The following is a 20,288-nucleotide window of genomic DNA, read 5'->3' as shown; positions in this document are numbered from 1 at the left end:
ATAAAGTGTTATTAGAGACATAAAAATCAGATGTGCATTGGGATATTCTGTGATATTGTAGACATATGTTGGTTGAGGGATGGCTTTTGAGCTTGATTTGTATGTGGTTCTGACATTTATGCTTTAATTGATGGGTTGTTTTTCAATATTTTTGATTTGTGTTGGGTGTAAAGGTTGGGGTAGAGTGTTCTGAAATATTTTGAATTATATTCAAATGGATGTGGTGGGATGTGGTAGTCTAGTGGTTAAAGCGTTGGACTACAGATTGGAAAGTCGTGAGTTTGTTTTCCAGGTCTACTAAAGTGAGGCCCTTAACTCTCAGTTGTATATGTTGAAATAAAAATGGAAACCACTCTGGTTTAGGGTGTTTGCTAAATGCCAGAACTGTCTTAAGTAAAAGTTTTCTTTCAACCTCTGTTTGCAAGTACTAGTTAATTAAGTTTGTTACGTCATAATCTACAAATTCTACCTAATGCTCTTTCTCTCTCTCTCTCTCTCTCTCTCTCTCTCTCTCTCTCTCTCTCTCTCTCTCTCTCTCTCTCTCTCTCCCTCTGTGTGTCTGTCAAGCTTCTCTAAGATATCATAGATCATGACCTCTTCTGCTCTCTGGACCTGATGCCCTACTTCTGATTGGAGTCGCATCACTTGAAGGCTGCTTGTTGCTCCTGAGGATGCTCCACATAGACAAGGCTGGAGATACATGGAATTGCTGTGGATAGAACCATTTGAAGACAATGCCGGTGGCTTTGAACTACTGTTGCCATGGTCAATTATGGGCTTGGGTCTCTATCATCAAACGTTTGATGGGTTTGGCTGGAACGAATGTATATTAAAACTAAAAAAATTAAAATAAATTTGAAATCAAGAAAAAAAAAACTTTTTCCTTTCCAACGTAATCTCTGGTTTGCTCATTAGGGATAAATAAAAAAATACAATCTTAAACTTTATCTTTTTTATGAAATGTTACATTTTTAAATTTTATCATTGAACTGAATTATTTCCAATTATTTAGCTTTGTCAGTAGCTAGTGAGATGAGATGTTATTTATTTAACAATTCCTTCACTGAGTAAATGAAACAAAATGAGTAAAATTTACCTTACAGTGCAACTATTCACTGCCATTAGTGTCTCACTGTAGCACAGGGTGAAATATTAATGTCTGGCTATTGCAGCTTGTTTAATTATTGATACAGTGAGCTTAAGAATGTCCAGATGGACTAAATCAGACCTCTTGTGACCTGCTAATTAGACAAAGACCTGGCTACTTGTATTGACCACATGGAGAAGTATCACTGACCAGCAGAATACACTGGCGAGAGAGAGAGAGAGCGAGAGAGAGAGAGAGAGAGAGAGAGAGAGAGAGAGAGAGAGAGAGAGAGAGAGAATCTGTCTGGATCATTTAAACATGTATTTTTCCACTCACAACAAGCTCAATGTACTCACCTTAGTAGCCAATGCATCTTTTTTCTATTCATGCCATATCCATATATGAACAGTATGTTAAAATGTAGAAATCCTTGATGCTAATGGACATTATCGCCTTTGCTTATGTGCCGGAATGCCTGTGCTTTAAGATATGTTCTGTATTGATTGAAAAACTGTGGCATCTACTGCAGTCCCTTACAAATGGCCCCTGTGAGTTTTTTCCCCTAAGCATCCAATCGGTAGTCATTACTTCATTTCCACTGTAATATAATTTGTCTAGGAGGGCTGTTGAAAAAAGTGTCTAGCTGGGCTTAATGGTAGCTCGTGAAGACAAACTGCAGCCCCAGCTTGCATTTGCACCATCGCTTATCTTGTTACGCCACTTGCCCATGTGTGAGCGTTCATTGATGGCAGGGTTTAAATTGCATGCTAGGATTAACCCTGTCTAAATGGGATAAATGGGCAGCCATATTTGTTCTTAAGGCTTGGGGGTGGGGGTTAGGCTAGGCTGCCGGTGGTGCTTTTTGCTGATTTGGTTTGGCTGTGGTGTTGAATCAGATGTGATTTCTGTAACATACTTAAATAAACGTATGCCTCGTATGCTAATGTGGCTGTGGGGGATTTTGAACTCCAGCATTTTTTAAAATAAAATGGCCAAAAAAACCTACAGACCTTTCTTTACAAGATTTTTGACTCTTGGGCAGAGTTACACTATCAATCTGAAAAATATGAGAGCATTTTTCTTCATGTGCTAAAGGTTTTAAATTAGGTGTTCATTTACTCTGCAAATGAAATCAATCAAAACCAATTAATCACCATTTGATAGTTAGATCAAATCTAGTTAACGATGCTTTTGAGATTGGTAGTTGATAATGCTAAGCTGGTTAACTAGCATGTCTGACTTACATTTATTTTCTTTTTATACAACTAAGCAATAGAGGGTTAAGGGCCTTGCTCAGGGGCCCAACTGCAACAGCTCGGTGGACCTGAGATTTGAACTTACAACCTTCTGATTAACAAACAAACAACTTAATCACTACTCTACCATATAGAATTTTTTGTCGTTACTTGCTGCTACTGGACATTTTATATTTCATATTCAAAAATAAACAAACAAACAAACAAATAAATAAATAAATAAATAAATAAATAAATAATGGATTAATCATTTTTAATCTTATTGTGATAATCTTATTTCTCTGTATGTTGATAGTGGATACATGAATCAATGAAGTATCTATCTATCTATCTATCTATCTATCTATCTATCTATCTATCTATCTATCTATCTATCTGATTATAAGTGTTTGATACTTTAAATGAACTTTGTAAGCAGCCACTCTGCACGTGTGTGCGTACGTGCTATCTGCAGTACACAATAATGAACATTGTCTTATGGTTTCAGCAGTAACACAATGTGGCCAGACCTAAAACTGTGTGAAAGATGAAGAAAATGGAAACCATTGTGTAGCACATTTGGTTGGAGGTTATGAGCTAAGAGAGCGTCTCTCATCTGCTGCATTTTGTGTGCAGTAGTTTGAATTGTCCCTTCTACAGAAGACATAATAAATGTGTTATTGACTTGCTCTTACTCATCAAGACGATCAAATCTTATTTTATTTATTTTCCCACTACAGTACACAAGGTCGCGAGGGACCTGGAGTTTATCTCAGTGACAGAAGCTTATCCTCAGACTTCAACACATGTCTTAGGACTATGAGAGGAGACCGGGGTATATGAAGGAAACAACAGTGACCACAGATCCTTTGACTGACTTATCATCTGATATTAACATGAAACTGGTTTCTTTATAATGAATAGTACAGCAAAATAAAAATATTAAAAGAAATCGAAATCTTAATCACTAACTTTACATCATAATGCGTGAAACAAATAAAGTCCATACACCTTTTTCTAACCAGTAAAATTTATTTATATATAACAACAGTACAAATTGAATCCTTGGCTTGCAAAATAGGTGTGCTTCATATTTACAATAGGTACACAATAATATATAACAAAAACTAAAGCAAATAAAAAAGACCAACCTTTTTTTTTTTTTTTTTAAATACTTTAACATTCTTACAGTTTCCACAACACTTTTAAAAAACAACAATAACAGACAGCAATAAGTACTATTATCTTCATGGTCATTATTATTATTATTAATATTATTTCGTATTAACTATATTACAGACCTCCAGTGTCTAAAAAAATGTTTGTATAAAGGTTTGTGTAAATGTAACATACAAGCAGGTAGCATTCTGTCTGCAGAGATCTCTCCCATTATTTTATTATCTTCCTCCGATGAAAGACTGGATTGGTAATGTGAAGAGGATGTGAGTATAATTGTGGAGCATGCTATTCGACCACTGACAGCAAGATGTGAGCTAATAAAGTGCACAAAACCAGACTTTTGTGCCAAATGTAGGAAAGGGCTGCATTAAATGCATCACTGCACATCATTTTAGTGGTTTAGAATGAATGTCTCATGCTCTGAATTTCTATTCTGCTTTTGGATAACTGAAAGCGAGAGAGAGAGAGAGAGAGAGAGAGAGAGAGAGAGAGAGAGAGAGAGAGAGAGAGAGAGAGAGAGAAAGAAATAACAAGCTAATATCACACCTTATAAGAAGCATTATGTCACAGAAGGGGATGTATGACCTGCACGATGCACTTGTTAGAATGGAAGATTATGGAATAGTCTTTATTTAGATACGTTGAAATGTTTCCCAGTGTATATTCGATCTGAATGACGTATCCAGGATTTCATGAACGTTCTGATGCCAGATATTAATTCAAAATGACCACAGATTTTCTGCAGATTTGAGCCGTGACATGACGTGTCACATGACGTCATCATGAGTTCAGCTATCATAGAAAATAAAAGTTTAAAAGAAGAATCCTGTGCTTGCAGTTTCTCCAATTTAATTAGTTTTCTGAGAAAAAAAAAAGCACAAAAAACTCCACAAGTTGCATCACAATAAATGGCAACAAACCTGGAGGGGCTGTTTTACTAAAGAGTTAGCATTATACTGGATCTTCAACTCAAGCTGATTTGAAACCAGACCCTGGTGTCATCCTGACTATTACTAACGACTATTACTCTATCCTTAAGTGTTATTATCTACCTTCAGAAAGTTGAAGCCTCTGTTGAATTCCCACCTTTACAATTCTGGTGTACAACCGTTTGGAACAGCTTTTTTTTTAACCTTTGTTCTGTGTGTTCATCTATATTAAGACTCATTCTTGGAAGTCAGAAGCAAGTTGTTATCCGTGACCGCGAATTTTAGAAAAAGGAAGAGCCGACCTGACGTATCCTCGTAATTCATTTGGCCGTATCAACATTACCATTCCGACTGAATAAACTGGGAGGAGTTAATGGTGTGAGATCTGGGAAAGATGGCTGGAGCTGGTAAATAAAAAAAATCTAGGAAGACGTGTTGATAGACTGAAGCAAGGTGTGCTTCTATATTACCTGATGTTACTGGAATATGACATGTTTCATGTCCATGTGCTTGTGTGTGTGTGTATGTGTGTGTGTGTGTATGAATGAAATTCACATGCTCAAGTGCATTTTAAAAGCCTATATATGACTATATACAAACGGCATTCCTGCAGTGATTCTAACATGCTGTAGCTTGACAAATTAATTCCATGTCAGTTATGTCACTTGCGTTCTTATTCCTCACTCCCTCCCATTTTTGATGTGCGTTCCATGTATACTTTTTTTTTATCTCCTGATCTTGGTGTGCACATGACTAGATGAGATCAAAGCCATGCTTCAAAGCCCTGGCAGAAAACTGAGAGTAAAGCCCCCCCACATCTCTATCCATTCCTCCCTCTCTCTCTCTCTTTTCTTTCTCAATTTCTATCCTTCCCAAACACTCACCGCAATGTGGCGAAGCAATAAAGCACTGCACAATATCCGTGCTCTTTTAACCTTTAGTTAGCCTTCATCTGATCATCTTTTTTTTATTTTTTTTTATTATGAGTCTCAATATTTTCTTTATCTGTCTCAGAATAAATGGATTTGCCGACGCTGGGAGCAAGGAAGAATACAGAAAAAAAAGGAAATAAACAGACATAATGGGAAAAAAATGGACTTTGAATCTGCTTATGAGGTTTCAAAAGTCAATTCAGAGTGCACCGATTCGGTTTTAAAGCAGATTCAGGTATTAGATTGCCTGTCACTGTTTATGAAGTTGTCCATTGTTCAGGTCTTTAAAAACAGCTCTACCTAGAGTCATGCATTATAAATTAAAGCTATGTCATAGTTTGTTCATGCATGCTGCTGACATTTCTCATGATGCAGAAGGGGGGGAAAAGAAACACACACACACACACACACACACACACACACACACACGCACACACACGCACACACAGAACTACACAATTCCAGTTTTTCAAATAGCACAAGCTATCTTTTTCATACTGGTTCCTGGCATGTTTTCGGTGCCCAAAGCAATGGCAGCAGCTGTGTCTTGATGATTTTCTGATGTTTTTTTTTTCTCTTTTTCAGTTCTTCTCCAGTGCCACTTTGTAGCCACTGTTCAAGTTTTGAAGTGTTTGCTCCCCTTAATAAAGCATTAACCGTTTGATAATCCAGACTGACCTTTTGGCACTTACAGTAATCCTGATGCAATGCCACAGTTAGTTTCGAGCTATGGAAATGTAAGGTTAGCAGGATGGGACACTCTATCCTCAGTTCACCTCTGCATGAGCCAGAGCCACATGCACCACTCAAGTAAAACCTTGGCACTTGAAAATATGAACATATGGGAACAAAGACATTATTCTTCCTTTATGAGGTACTCTATAATGCATGCAAAATACACACACATTGGACCATAGGTAATAAGTAATACTGCCTGGTACTGAGGTGAGCTGACCTCAAGTCAGTGCTCTCCTTCTAAGGAATGTTCCTCCATCTACAAGCTGACCTAAAGGGTTCTCATTGCTGCTGTCTCATTGAAATTCCTGTAATTCACTTATGCTAATCAGCGGTACAGCATATTTAGGTAATGTAATCAAGAATGAAGAAGTCGACGCAGCACATCAGAAGCCCTTTTGGCCAATTTTCCATAGAAGTCAGCTCAACTGACCTTTCTTTTTTTTCAAGAACAAACAAACAAACGGACAAGATAGAGGAACATTTGTACATTCACGAAGGCTTACATGTAGAAAACAGGGAGACAGAGATTGCAGGGGGATTCGATTAAACCGGTCTCATGGCATTTTCCATGGGTGAAGTGCAGTCTTGGAAAACATGAGAGCCGCATGGATGAAAAGACGTGCTGGTCGAACTTTGACCTTGAACACCAACAGTTTGATGAGCTTTCTGAAAATACAGCTGCTTGCTCACGAATCCTAGAGAGTTCTGTATAGTCCACGTTTCTCTGTATGATCAGCAGACGGGAGGGATTTTAAAGATACGGATATAGAAATGTGTAATAATGATCACATCATTTGATGAAGAAGACTAGTCACTATGCCTTTAACATTTTGGAGGCACAATCTCAACAGAATAAATTAAATAAAAACAATAATCGTATAAAAATAAAATTTGGAAGTAAAACCCATGAGCTGGATTTCAATTGAGGCATTAAATATCCAATGCACTCTTTTTTGTTCTTCTGTCATGCCACGAGAAAAAAAAAAACAATTACAAAGAGGTATTGTAGCGTCGGTCCTGTCACATCTGCCAGTCGTGGGTATAAAACCAACGAAGACTAAACACATACAAAAACAAACATGCATGATGCCGCTAAACGCTGCTGGGTCCAGCATAGAGTTTTAAGCAGTTGGAAATCTTGAGCTGACTCCTTGTACACACTGGAAGGCAAACGTAGATGGACGTGCAGATTCACTTTGTGGAGGTAACCGTTTTGACTCGTTTCAAAGAAATACCATAACAAAATATCAGGAAATCCTCAGTCAGCTGTATCCCGTTTCCACTTGAGTTGCAGGATCAGGCTTTGGATAAAGGATTCATGGCACAGAGAATTTGTGTTCCATTGCTGTGTCTTTGTGTGTTTCTCAGCTCTCCATGGACATAGCAGCAATCAGTTGGTCCACCTTGTAGGCCAGCCTCTGCTTCCTTGCCTGCTCGTCCTGCTCCAACGCTGCAGTTATCTGGAGACACAAAGCAACCACTCATTAACATGTAGCCCTGTCTCAGCTGATGCCACAGAGTCAAACAGCACTTACCTCAGGATAAAAATCATGCATTAAACAAACGTCCAGCAAAGCAGCCAGTGTCGGTTAAGGAAAAAATTTGGTTATATTTAGTAAGTGTGCTTTCTTTGCCTGATGGAAGGATGATGGATGATGCTTTCCTTGTCTGATATCTTTGGATCATTATTTTTTTTTTTTTTGGAAAAAGGCATCCCACTATCACATTTATATTCTACTGTTTTCTGTTAATCTTTTTTGTAGTTTTTCTAGTCTATCTTTCCATACAGCCATCTCGGTCTCCATCCATCCATCCATCCATCCATCCATCCATCTATCTATCTATCTATCTATCTATCTATCTATCTATCTATCTATCTATCTATCTATCTATCTATCTATCCACCCACACAAGCCCATCTATCTATCTATCTATCTATCTATCTATCTATCTATCTATCTATCTATCTATCTATCTATCTATCTATCCACCCACACAAGCCCATCTATCTATCTATCTATCTATCTATCTATCTATCTATCTATCTATCTATCTATCTATCTATCTATCTATCTATCTATCTATCTACTGTATCTGCAGACTCTAATTATAATGTTTTCACCAGAGAACTGTCAAAGTGAATGTAGACCATGGAAGCACTGACGTCTGACTCTGGACACTGTCTAAAGAACTGTCTGATAGTTTAAGGCATTAATATGACATTAAAAGTAAAAAAAAGTGTCAGTCTCCGTTTCTCAAGAGACATCAAGGAAATCTCTCATAGTCCCATTTCCTTTTTTTAAAAGAATGTATATTTTCCCTCATTAGAGTTGAGTATGTAGAGAGTAGAGATGAGTGACAGTCTCTCTCTCTCTCTCTCTCTCTCTCTCTCTCTCTCTCTCTCTCAGCCAGTGCCACCTTCTCTGTCAGCTGTGTGGGAACAAGAGATGTCTTCATGGACAGGGTCTCTCATATACACACTGAAGAATACGATTAACAGGAACCTCCTCATCCCAGACCTAAGGTACACACTTTAAGTACAGAATTGTTATCTCATTGATGTGTGTATTTATGGTGCTCTAACACAGACAGACAATGTCTAACAATGCCTGTAAGTGAGCAGGTAGTAAAAGCTAGCAATAAATCCAGTATGTCTTTGTTCTCCGGAGGAGAAGCTCCAGTTCTCTTGTGTCACTCTTGCTCTTCCTTCACTCTTCCCAGCCAACACACATGATTTAACTCATGAACGACACGAGGGCCATTTGATGAGATGAATCATACAGTATGTGTTAAGGAAGCGAATTGGCTCAGTCGTACAGAACCGCAGGTCTGGTGAGTGGAGATGATGATATATATTTCACTAGAGTCAAAGAATTGTTTCTGCACCACTGCTTCTGATTTACATGAACAGCTTGTTACTCTGTCTTCCTTTCCATCACATGTGCATATATCACTAACACTAGGTTGGAACGACCGTGTGGTGCTATACGTAACTTATAGCATTCTCTAGCTAACTTGCTTCACTATATGAATTTTTGTAATTACTTTAAAATAAAAATCAATAGAAATGCTCAAAGCAAATAAGGGGAAAAAAATCATTACTACTACTTTCATCACTACAGATGCATGCTTGCAATAGTGCCTCTATTTATCTAACATGGTAGTGCTGTTATTGAGTTTTATAGTTATTATATCTTTTTTTTGCACACCGAGCAGATCTGATATACCCATAATTGCATTTGCACAGCCATACCTCAGTATAATAGGTTTAGCACTTGCACTTCATAAAGTTCGCATCTTTATGTATGAGGATGATTACTCATATATAAAACATATAAAACAGCAGTGAAAAACGAGTGAAAGGATGAAATCTTTCCATGATTCCTTTCAACACATTGTAATGTTAAGGTCAGGCACAGGAGCTGTGCTGCCATTATGAGTGAACATCTCATCTCATCTCCATCGAGGGCAGCACTTCGGGTAAGAGAGTCTGATCTGGCTGTGTGTAATCTTCCTCATCACAGCTCTATTCATCATCTCTGTTTGCTCTCTTACTCTTCCTATGTTTTGTGTGTGTGTGTGTGTGTGTTTGCTGTAGCTCACCTCTTCGCTGTACTTGCTGACGTAAGAGTAGATCTCATTCAAAGCACTCAGCATGTTAAACTCATGAGAGTGGAGCCGTGCCTGCTCAGCCAAGTACGCGTTCATGTCCTGATCGCTGATCGCTGGCAGTCTGTTTATATCGGCGTAGTATCTGAAAACATACAAGACAATAATGATAAGCAGATATTGGTACATAATATCCTTATGTAAGTTGTCCCTATTACTTGTCTATTACAGTACATGTGTTTAAAGGGATGTTCAGCATGAGATTCCTGTACTCACGTTTATTGGTGTTTTTCTTTTACTCTTTCAGAGATATATGATGTCATTATTTATAATCTGACTATCAGCGATCACTTAACATATGCCTTTTAAATCTCACAGTTTTTTTTTGCCACTGTCACATCTGATTTGATCTTCAGGAATTAAGAGCTACATCTGGTATATCAGCTGTATACAGCTACAGCTTCTTTGTGCCCATGTCTATTGTAAAAAGCACTGCACAAATAAAATCATAAAGGTTCAAAAAGGAATCAGGGCAATTCAAAAGGAATAAGATCCCAGCATCTCACCTTTCCACCCAGTTCTTGTAGTTGGGGATGTCTTTAGCATAGAGCAGCTTGTTGGAAGGAGAGTCTTTCCCCAGCCTATGTTCTGAGGTTGAACATGAGTCCATGAAGGTTTGGGCCACCACAGATAAACATGCATCTGTGATGCTGCTCTTGTGAATGTCGAATACGAACTGAGGGTTCTTAATCACGTTCACCCAGAATCGCAGAGGAAGGCTGAAGGAAAAACCCACACACAACATGATCTCAGGAAAGTGGTCAAAAATCAATTCCACACATCAAGCATACAGCTTCTGAATAAAAAGCATCTAACTTCTAACTATGTTTATGTATATGTTTAGACCCTGTCCTGTCCTGTCCTTACCAGTTACTTTTCCAAGTGTGGCGAACATCCATGTCATGAATGCCGTGCTTGTCGGCCTGCTCGTCCAAGAAGTCGAACATGTATTTGATGGCTAAAGGCAGAGCGCTGCCTCTGTGAACTGTGCTGAACAGAGTCTCGAACAGATCGTCCACAAACTTCTGCAGCGTACCCTAGAATATTACAGAAAGTCATAGTGAGAGATTGAGTACACCCTTAACTCTTATTCAACAAAGACCAGAACATGGAATTTGTGTCTCTTTTGTTGTGCCCAAGTTCAGCATTGTATTTCTTTGTCATGTCACACTCCACAGTGGTGCGTAATGGCTAATATTACGCTTAAGTTACGTTTTAAAACTTACGTTTTAAGATTTAGTATTTCTGTTTTGTGCCAACTACAGACAATATATTAACAGAAACAAAGAAACAAAAATGGATAAGTTTTTTCCTCACAAATGATTCTATCTTCAAAGTACACGGTGATATTTAACCCATTTCTGCTTTCCGAGATGCCCCAAGTGATGCCACTGAAACAGCCATGTCTTGACTAATTTTTTATCAGACTTGAAGTGATAAAATAATTAATTTGTTTATTTTTAAATGGGTTAAAAACACATGGACTGTTATACAGGTGCACTGGTAGTCAAAAGCTCTGGAGTTTATTAGGATTTAATACAATACAACAACTAGGTATGCCACAGACACATCAAAATAATATACTAGGAATTAAAATAAGATTAAACAAAGATCTTTATATTCACGGACTTTCTTGGAGGCTCTCAAAACCTAATGGGTCTCTTAATTAATCTTTTATTAATGGCAAGTGTACTTGAAAAGGAAAACACTTCCTAAGCCTCACAGACATAAATATACATAGAAAAGGGCTCAGAGACAAATATAGTACACCCTGTGAGCAACAATTGCCCTGTTAATTTGAATCTAGAAAATAAAACACTAAAAACGTACACAGGGTTTCACTTATTTCTATTTATTCCTTCAATCTTTATTTATCTAATGTTGCCGAAAATATGTTTGGCTTGTACAGTAAGTGCAGAGATTTACAAATCATCACCACACGAGAAAAAAAAAATTACATGCTTTTCAGTAGTAGTAGAGACCCAGGAATGCTCTTGGGGTTTATTACAAATAGACATGTTTGGCATTTATAAGGTAGGCATTAACGCATATTTGAATCACGTGTGTATAATCCAGAGTTACCTTAGTAGCTAGCAGGCGGGTGAGGTAGATCTCAGACACCATCTTGCTGCCACGGTCACCTTCCTTCTGGTCTCCATGTTCATGGTTCTTGACCAAGTGCCACACTTTGACTCCACTCTCTAGGTCTGGAGTGATCATAGGAGCCCGGGAGCGAAGGCTGTCTGGACTTCCTGTGTAGCGAAATGACGAGTCTGCACAGAGACAACACAGTTCATAGCACACGGAGACAATAAAAAGGTACGGAATTGCAATCACATATACAGGACATAGGGCTGTTCATATTCTTGATAAGGTCTATTTCCAGATGTCGAGCATAGGAGCAAATTAATATCAGATGAGGCTGTTCTTGTTTGTCTCAATGTGTCTCTATAGGACTTGTCTGTCTCTTTAATCTTATAATTAAGACATTCACATTTGGATCCTCTTAAAGTATTGTGCTGACATGCTTTAAGGGTCTGGACCATTTTGTCTAATCAATGTATCTAAAAATCTAAAAAGGTTAAGCCTATTAGTCCTCCACTGCTCACAATTCGATTTGTCTGTTTTACCCACAATGATAGAAATAGCTCTTGGGGCACAGATCTTTCTTTATATTCCTCATTCTCTCTAATGCTTGCTTCTTTAGTTGGTCTTTAATAAACAGAACACAACAACAAGGCAAATGGCCTCAGCCTGAGGTTTTAGTGCAATTCTGTGTAGAATGCAGACAAAAGTCAAAGGATTTGGGAATGAGCGGTTGTGCGTGTGTGTATGTGTGTGTGTATGAGACCGAGTGTGTCTGTGCATGTGTGTACATGATGAGGGAAATAGGATTGTGGTTTCAGATCCATCTTAAGCCACCGCATATGTCCAACCTCTTGTCTATTCCCAGCATTCCTTTCTCTGGCACCAGTCAAGGTCAATGTGAAAAATGTGCTATTTTGGGCTAAGGGTGCTGGCATGCTAAATTCAGGTGAAATGCTAAGTGTTGAGCATTAAATTGATATGAATCAATCAGCGGGTGACTAGCTGCAGCTGTGCCACACTGTGATTGATGGGCACTGCGGCAGTGAGAGCTGTTCTCTATGCACCTCACATACACACATATAAACACACACACATACACGCACAGAAAATAAAAAAGTGCTCTGATTAGCCTCCTCATAGTTTTTGATGACTTTTATGACTTTCTTTCAACAAACCCTTTTGAAATAAAACACAAATTGGTGCTTGACTTAACTATCTAATGCCTAAAAAGGCTGCAGGATGTAACATAATGTTGTGAAGAACTAAATAAAGTGTGAACTAAAAACGAAATTAAGTGTGAAACTCAAATAATGGTCGCTTTTTCAAAGGCGTCAAAGTTTCAAGCATGAAATAGCATGAAACAAGTACTGATTGAGTTTCTAATTTGTTACTATTTGAAATTTTGTTAAATGTCACTCTGTTTGTAAATGGTAAGGTGTGATAATTATGTCTACTTCTCCTAAATGACATGTTTATTCCAGGCCTTCAATTCACTGAAGTCTTTAATGTGTCTACTTGTAAGGACAGATTTCACACACATGCAGTGAGCTCAAGGTGGGTGACATATTTGAGCTAAGATGTCTGTGTTGCTAGGTGACAACTCAGGCTCGAGCCAATCCAGGCCTTAATATTTGGCCCGTGTATCTTTGGCGGCTTTTTTCCCTGCATGGAGTTATCATTTGCAGCGCATAATTAGCAATCAGAAAGGCCTGCACCTCTTTGCTGGAAAACGAGAGAGGACCAGATGGGAAGCCCTGAGGCACTCCCTTAGATTGTGATAAGGAGGGGTGCTAATATGTGTGCATGCCCAATAAGGATGGAACCCAAATTCAGCAGAGGTATGAGCATTATTGGGATTTTTGGTAAATGCTATCAGTTCACACTTGCTCTCAATTTTCTCTCTCTCTCGCTCTCTCTCTCTCTCTCTCTCTCTCTCTTATTCTTTCTCTCTCTCTATGTGCCTGTAGCCTCCCCAGGGCTTCTTCAAGGCTGTAAAGCAAACTGCAGCATACAAAATAGTAAACACTGTCACCAGAGCCATCATTTAAAACTGCATGTAAGCAGACATGGGCACATAGCAGTCTTGTAGACCATCTTACATAATTTTGTATTAGATACTGTTCATTGTATTATTGGATATAGAGTTTTATGTAGTGATACACTTCTAAAACTACCATTGTATGCACACACACACACACACACACACACACACACACACACACACACATACACACACACAATTGATATAAATAGGGGTAAAGCAGCTTAGGGGTTTATGGTAACCACTAGTGTAGATGCTAAATGAGTTAGAAACACACTTTCTTATTAATTATTGATTTCTTATTAAATTCTTCATTTTAGATAAACGGATTGCTGTCCATTTTCATGTGAATGTAATATACAAGTGATAAATAATGTAGATGTATAATGTAATAATGTCCGTACAATTATTAAAAATGTATCCAGTTATTAAATTATAATTATTTAAAAGAAATATATATATATAATAAATAGATAAAATATTGAGCTGTTTGTTGTGAAAAATACTTAAAATACGTTGGCAAAATTGCAAGCACAGGATTCTTCATTTAAATTCATACCAGTGAGGTCACATCATGCGTCTTGGCCTAAATCTGCAGAAAATCTTGAAATTTAGTTCAGTCCTTCAAATTTAGTTAGAGTTTGTTGATGTCAAAAGTTTGTTGATTTTGCCTTAATTACTATAATCTCAACATAAAAAAAAAAAAAAAAACATAAAATACTGGGACTGCATTTTTGAGAGACCTCCAATAAAAGCTTTAAGTTATGGAGAAATTTACTCATTTTGGATAAAAAACAAACAAACAAAAAGCAAAAAAAAAATTGTAACTATAGTCCAAGCAGTTTATGGACAATAAAAATAATAATGGAAAAAAAACTATGTGTTAGATGTGTTAGCTATGTGTTAGCTATGTGTTAGAAAGTATAAACTGTCACTGTTTCATTTATAATGGCATCTCATCAATGTTCATGACTCCATAGAAGCAAACTGATAAACACTGACCGTATCTGCTGATGGATGTGCGGGAAATGCTGGCTGTAGGAGGAATGTTGTAGGAGGACGTCTGCTTCGGAACCAGCGCCACTACAGAGCGGTCTGACACCTGCACAAAGACAAAAAATAGCCTGTTACTGTATTGGGTAAAGGAGCATTTTCCATTACTTAATGAAGCATAAAGAAAATAATAGCAAACCCATTGATACATGATATTAGAAGGAAGCTAGCAAACACAAAGATAAGCTTCACAATTTCATTCGGCAGTTGCAGCAATTCTATTCAAAGAGTCGAGAGCCATTTCACGGTTAGTGACTCCACAACTGTCAGTGCAGCAGTGTGAGGCAATTAGGAGAGTAGTGAGGCAAATAGTTTATCTGCTGATAAAACAAACGAATGTTCCCTGCATATATTAGATAGTGAATGAACAGAGGCCCAGTCAAAAGGCACACACATACTTCACGAGAGTCGTCTTTGCTCGCTGAAAGTCTTCAATATTTTTCTGAGGTGGAAATGACTATGTTAATTTACTTTAGCACTATTTGGGATGATTCATATTGAATGAGGAGTCTCATTTGCCTCACAGATTATTAAAAAGAGCATGCTAATGATTTTGGGTTAACTTTAACTTCTGTAAATCAGCTCATTACATTTTATAATTTAGCTAGTTAAATTAGCTATCTGGATATATTTCTGTTAATTGGCGTAATGGATAAAATTGGGGCGTAAAGCCTTTATTTTTGCCACGTAAACATTACAGTTGAATATTTTTCTTCGCATATGTCTGAGGAGCTGCAGGTTGGAATGCAGGGGCAGCTATGATGCACCGCCCTTGAAGTTGGAGGGGTTAAGCGTCTTGCTCAATTGCCCATCAGTGGCAGCTTAGCAATGTTGGGGCTTGAACCCTGACCTTCCGATGAACAACCCAGAGCCTTTACCACTTGAGCCACCATTGCTAAATTGTGTTTTAATTGCTAATGAACATAATTATTCATTCTAAAGCCAAATTCCTGGTTTAAGCTTTTTGCAGTGTGTGTGTGTATGAGGCTGAATTTTTAATTAACTACGCTGCTGGCTGATGGCTAGATCAGGATTGATGAGTGTATGAGTGTGTGTGTGTGTGTGTGTGTGTGTGTGTAGGAAGTGATGGTGTTACTAAAATGCTATGACTTTTGTTTTATAAAAGACATAGATAAATTATGAGTATATAAACTAGATCAGGGGAGTCCAGTCTTATCGGGAAAGAGCCGGTGTGGGTGCAGGTTTTCATCCCAACCAAGCAAAAGCTACACCTGAATCTATTGAAAGCTAAGATCAACTGATTAAACAGGTGGAATCAGGTGTGGCTCCTGCTTGATAGGAACGAAAACCTTCACCCACACCTGCTCTGTGCGGATAAGACCGGAACCCTCTGTACAAAAGCATCCAGACACTGGAGTAGAGGTAAGAGAAGGATATGATATATACTGTGATATATAAAGAAAAAGGAAAGGAAAAAGCTGATGGGAAATAATGAAGGGAGACAAGAGCTTTTTGTCAGGCCTCTGAAAGCCAATGCTGAGTCTCCAGATCTCCAGAAGGGAATTATCCTCACTCAAAGCTTTACCCTTTAACCTGACTTAGAAACCAAATCTCTTTCTGTTGAAGTTTGTTTCCCTGCATCCATCTGTACATTGTATTTGCAATCATATATCTTTGATGTAAGTCCCCTGACAGCGTTTTTTTTTTTTATCACCCCTTCTTTGAAGTCCATCCGCTCAGAACGCTTTACTCAGTGAGGTTGTATTAGGGCACGCCTCTTCGTCATCCTACAGACCTCCCTGCATTGCCTTTAATAACAAATGGCTATGTACAGATTACTCGATCATTAGTACTAATAATGAGGAAGGGAATCTGATTTTGTGAATAAAGTCTGAAAGCACTTTATCTCAAGTATTTTAAGCATTCAGCTCATGTTCTTTGATTAAAAAAAGAAGTGAAAACGTGGAAAGGAAACACCGGGTACTGTGTGTGTGTTTGTGTGTGTGTCGTTGTTGTGTGTGTGGTGTGTTTTTGTGCGAGAGAAAGAGATAGCAAGAGAGGGAGACACATGGGGGCAGATGGGGGGGAGATGGGGTCAACCTAAGATAGTCAAAGCTTCAGAAAGTCCATTTCACAAAGGGAAAAACAGATCTCTCTCATCTCTGTAATAGACTCCATAATCTCTTCTCTTTTGCTTCCTCTGAGTAAAGACTGCCTTTAGTCAGAAATCCCTCTGCACTGCTTTACTCCTTTACTTTCTCTTTCTCTCCTAAAGTCCTCCTCCCCCAAGACCATTAGGAAGTGTCCAGTTCAGGGCTGAATCCTACCTTGCATGGGGCTAATGGCCTGGCTGGATAGACACTTAAAGGAGGAAGGAGGGGAACACTGAAAGAAATCATGTCAGAGTCGACACTCTGCTTATCAGACTCTTAAAAAAGTAACCTTTCCTTTTTCCTCCTACCCGTTGCACTCCCTGCTCCCTTTTTCTCCATTTCATGTATCTCTGACTTCCACCCTTGACACCAGGAAAGGCTCCATTAGTAGCACCTTTCTCTATTGTCTCTCTTTCTCTTTCTCTCTCATCAGCACTCTCTACTGAATAAGATAAATGCTCAAATGCTCCAAATTTGAAAGCACCTGCCAAATATTGAATGCTGACATTTTGGACAATTTCAGTGGTCTGAAACAACTATTAAATTGCAAATGCGAAAATAGTTTATCATTCTAGCATTTGCAATTTAGTAGTTGTCATGTACAGACATTAAGAATCTGGTTCATTCATTTTTCTGGCTGCACAATCAAATCCTTTGTTCAAATTGCACACAGGGATCGTGCCAGTGTCACGGTGTTAAATATAAAAATAAGCAAACTGGCAGGAAAGTGATTTAGACCATTAAGAGACACAACATTCCATATTCCAGCATCATAAAGGTCTAAATCACTTCCTGCCAGTTTGCTGATTCCAGCATCTTAAAGACTAGGTGTTGTGTACTTTTTGCGAAGACCTCATAAATGTAGCTTAAGCATGATTTTGAATTGCTGAGGCTTGCAAAAAAAAAAAAAAAAATTTCTACATCCCTTTTTAAAACTTGTTTTAAGCAACAAAATTACAAAATCCCTATCTCTGCTCGATTCTCCTTTCTTCTACTTCCTGTGTGCATATGCGCCTGAGTATTTCATAAAACAGCAGGAAGAGCATAAAGTGTCTATATGGAGATAGATGACAGCTGATTGAACGAAGGTGGATTTGCCCTTGAGAGATAATCCCGGGCTGGGAAGGCTGTCTGATAGAGGCTGGGTGGAAGTGATAAACAGCCAGCATTTGGAGAGATAAGGCCTCAATCAAACACAAAAAGCCAAGCCTTTTTCCAATATCTCTGATCCCCATGGCCTTTCTCTGATGGGCATCAGCAAAAGCTCCCTGAGCAGGCAGAGCATTAACTCAAAGGCCACCTTCAAGCAAGCAGGAAGTGAAACCGTCACTGTTCAGCCCTGTATTCAGTACACCTGGAACTGTTGCAGAACAAATCTCATAAGTAGTTGTTTCTTCCAAAAGCAAATTTGGGACAACCGTATAATGACAAATAATTTATAAATAATTTATATTAAAAAAATCTACATCTCTAAAACTACATCTCTAAATAACTACAATTTCTGTCTCAGCAATTTGACTGACTGATGTTATTATTATAAGCTTTGTGGTTAAAACCTTAAACTACTGATCGAAAGGTTTTCAGTTTAAATCCGACGACCACCAAGCTGCCACTTGAGCAAATCTCTTAACCCTCAACTGCTCAGTTGGATAAATAAGAGATTGTAAGTAGCTCTGGATAAAAGATTCTGCCACATAACATAATTGTAAATGTAAACGTTTTCTAAATGTTTGATAACTTTACTGTTGTGTGTAGTGCAGGGTTAGTGCTTGGGGCTCAGGAACTACAGCTTAGAAGGTTCCTAGTTTGAATCCCAATCCTGCCAAACTGCCACTTTTGGGTTCTTGTACACGGCACTTAACCCTCATCTGCTCTAATTGTAATTGTAAATTAATAAATGCATCTGTTAGAGGTTCAGTCTTGTGGAGGAACAGATGAAGCTGTGCTCTAGGTGTCAAGAAAACATAAAATAGATTTGAGAATGATGCATCAGTGTGAGAATTCCAGCGATATGACGTATTTATAGCACCGCTGTTATCGATTTGTGTATTATCATCTTTTAGTCATGTGTCACAGCAGCAATGCACTGCAACTTCCAGAAACATGATTAAGGCCAATTGCTTAATGTGTTGGAATGCTTCATGACTAATTTCATACCCTGTGCTATGTTTAAAAACACGTTTTTAATTGCTTCTTCAACAAGCGAGTGGCATACTGTACCAGATATTCTAGGCATGAATCCATTGCCATTGACACTCAAAGAAACAGATGTACACTTCAGCACATTACACACACACACTTGGGCACACTACTTAGCTCACACTCAGCACATTTGAATTGTTAATTTCTTATCTCTCATGCCACTCAAATCCTTGAAATTGGAAATTCTTCTGCTGCCCCAAGAGTACAGCAGCCCCTCAGGGACACACTTCCAGCCTGCAAATGATATTCAACCTGTGCAAGGTTAACAATTTCACCTCTGCTGATTGGACTGAGGAAGGAGTAGTGAGTGACTTTTTTTCTTTCTTTTTTTTTTTTTTTTAAATAACTTTCACACTCCTTATTTCACTTCCTGCTCTTCTGGATCGTAAGTGAATTTAACCGAACTGATTCGCAAGAAAGAAGGAGATCCAGAGATTAATAGAAAGATGAAAATTGAGTGCATTACTATCTAGGCTAATGAAATCCTTATTTGATGACCTAACAGACTAATCACCCTGGTGGAATTTTAGTCAGTAATCAGTAAGAAGTGCTTCATGTCATCACATTTCCATTTAAAGCTGCTGCTCTCGCTTTGCTTTTAAAAGGAAGTTACTCTAACATATTATACTCTATATTCTCTGTTAGTCAGGAGCAGGCTGTTCATTTGGGGAAAATCTGATGGTACACAGTAGATAAGGGCTGGTGGGTGGTGGGGGTTTGGGTTCGAGGTGTGTATGGGGAGCGAGATCTGTTAAGATCCAATTAAACAGCTGTGAGAGCAAACGTTTTTAACTCTCAGGTGAACCACGATACATTTATTAACGTAAGAGTGTACTGAATATTCAGGATACAGAAAAATTAAACACCGGGGTTCTTCCACGGGGTTCGTCTGGAAAAATCCAGACTTCCTGTTCAGAAAAATATTACCAGTAGGAGAAGGTGAGTCCGGTCAGAATTCTCTGTAGGAGACTCTTCTGACCAGAATAATCCCAAAATGCATTACTTTTTCATTACTGCTAAA

At 38.3% G+C, this 20,288-nt stretch overlaps 1 protein-coding gene across 1 annotated transcript in view; it reads right to left on the bottom strand.

Moving 5' to 3' along the window:
• Positions 1–3,352: 3,352 nt before the first annotated feature.
• The window catches only part of plxna2 (plexin A2), a 207,192-nt gene continuing 190,256 nt past the window's right edge, over positions 3,353–20,288 (bottom strand). The window contains exons 27-32 of the mRNA XM_060894004.1: positions 14,901–15,000; positions 11,852–12,042; positions 10,637–10,806; positions 10,276–10,488; positions 9,704–9,854; positions 3,353–7,560 (exon numbers count right to left, since the gene is read on the bottom strand). Coding sequence (XP_060749987.1) covers positions 7,465–7,560; positions 9,704–9,854; positions 10,276–10,488; positions 10,637–10,806; positions 11,852–12,042; positions 14,901–15,000 — 921 coding nt within the window. The 3' untranslated portion in view covers positions 3,353–7,464. The remainder of the gene's footprint in view (positions 7,561–9,703; positions 9,855–10,275; positions 10,489–10,636; positions 10,807–11,851; positions 12,043–14,900; positions 15,001–20,288) is intronic.

Source organism: Tachysurus vachellii, chromosome 19, assembly GCF_030014155.1.
Source record: "Tachysurus vachellii isolate PV-2020 chromosome 19, HZAU_Pvac_v1, whole genome shotgun sequence".
NCBI lineage: Eukaryota > Metazoa > Chordata > Actinopteri > Siluriformes > Bagridae > Tachysurus > Tachysurus vachellii.
This window is presented reverse-complemented; position numbering and strand designations above follow the sequence as displayed.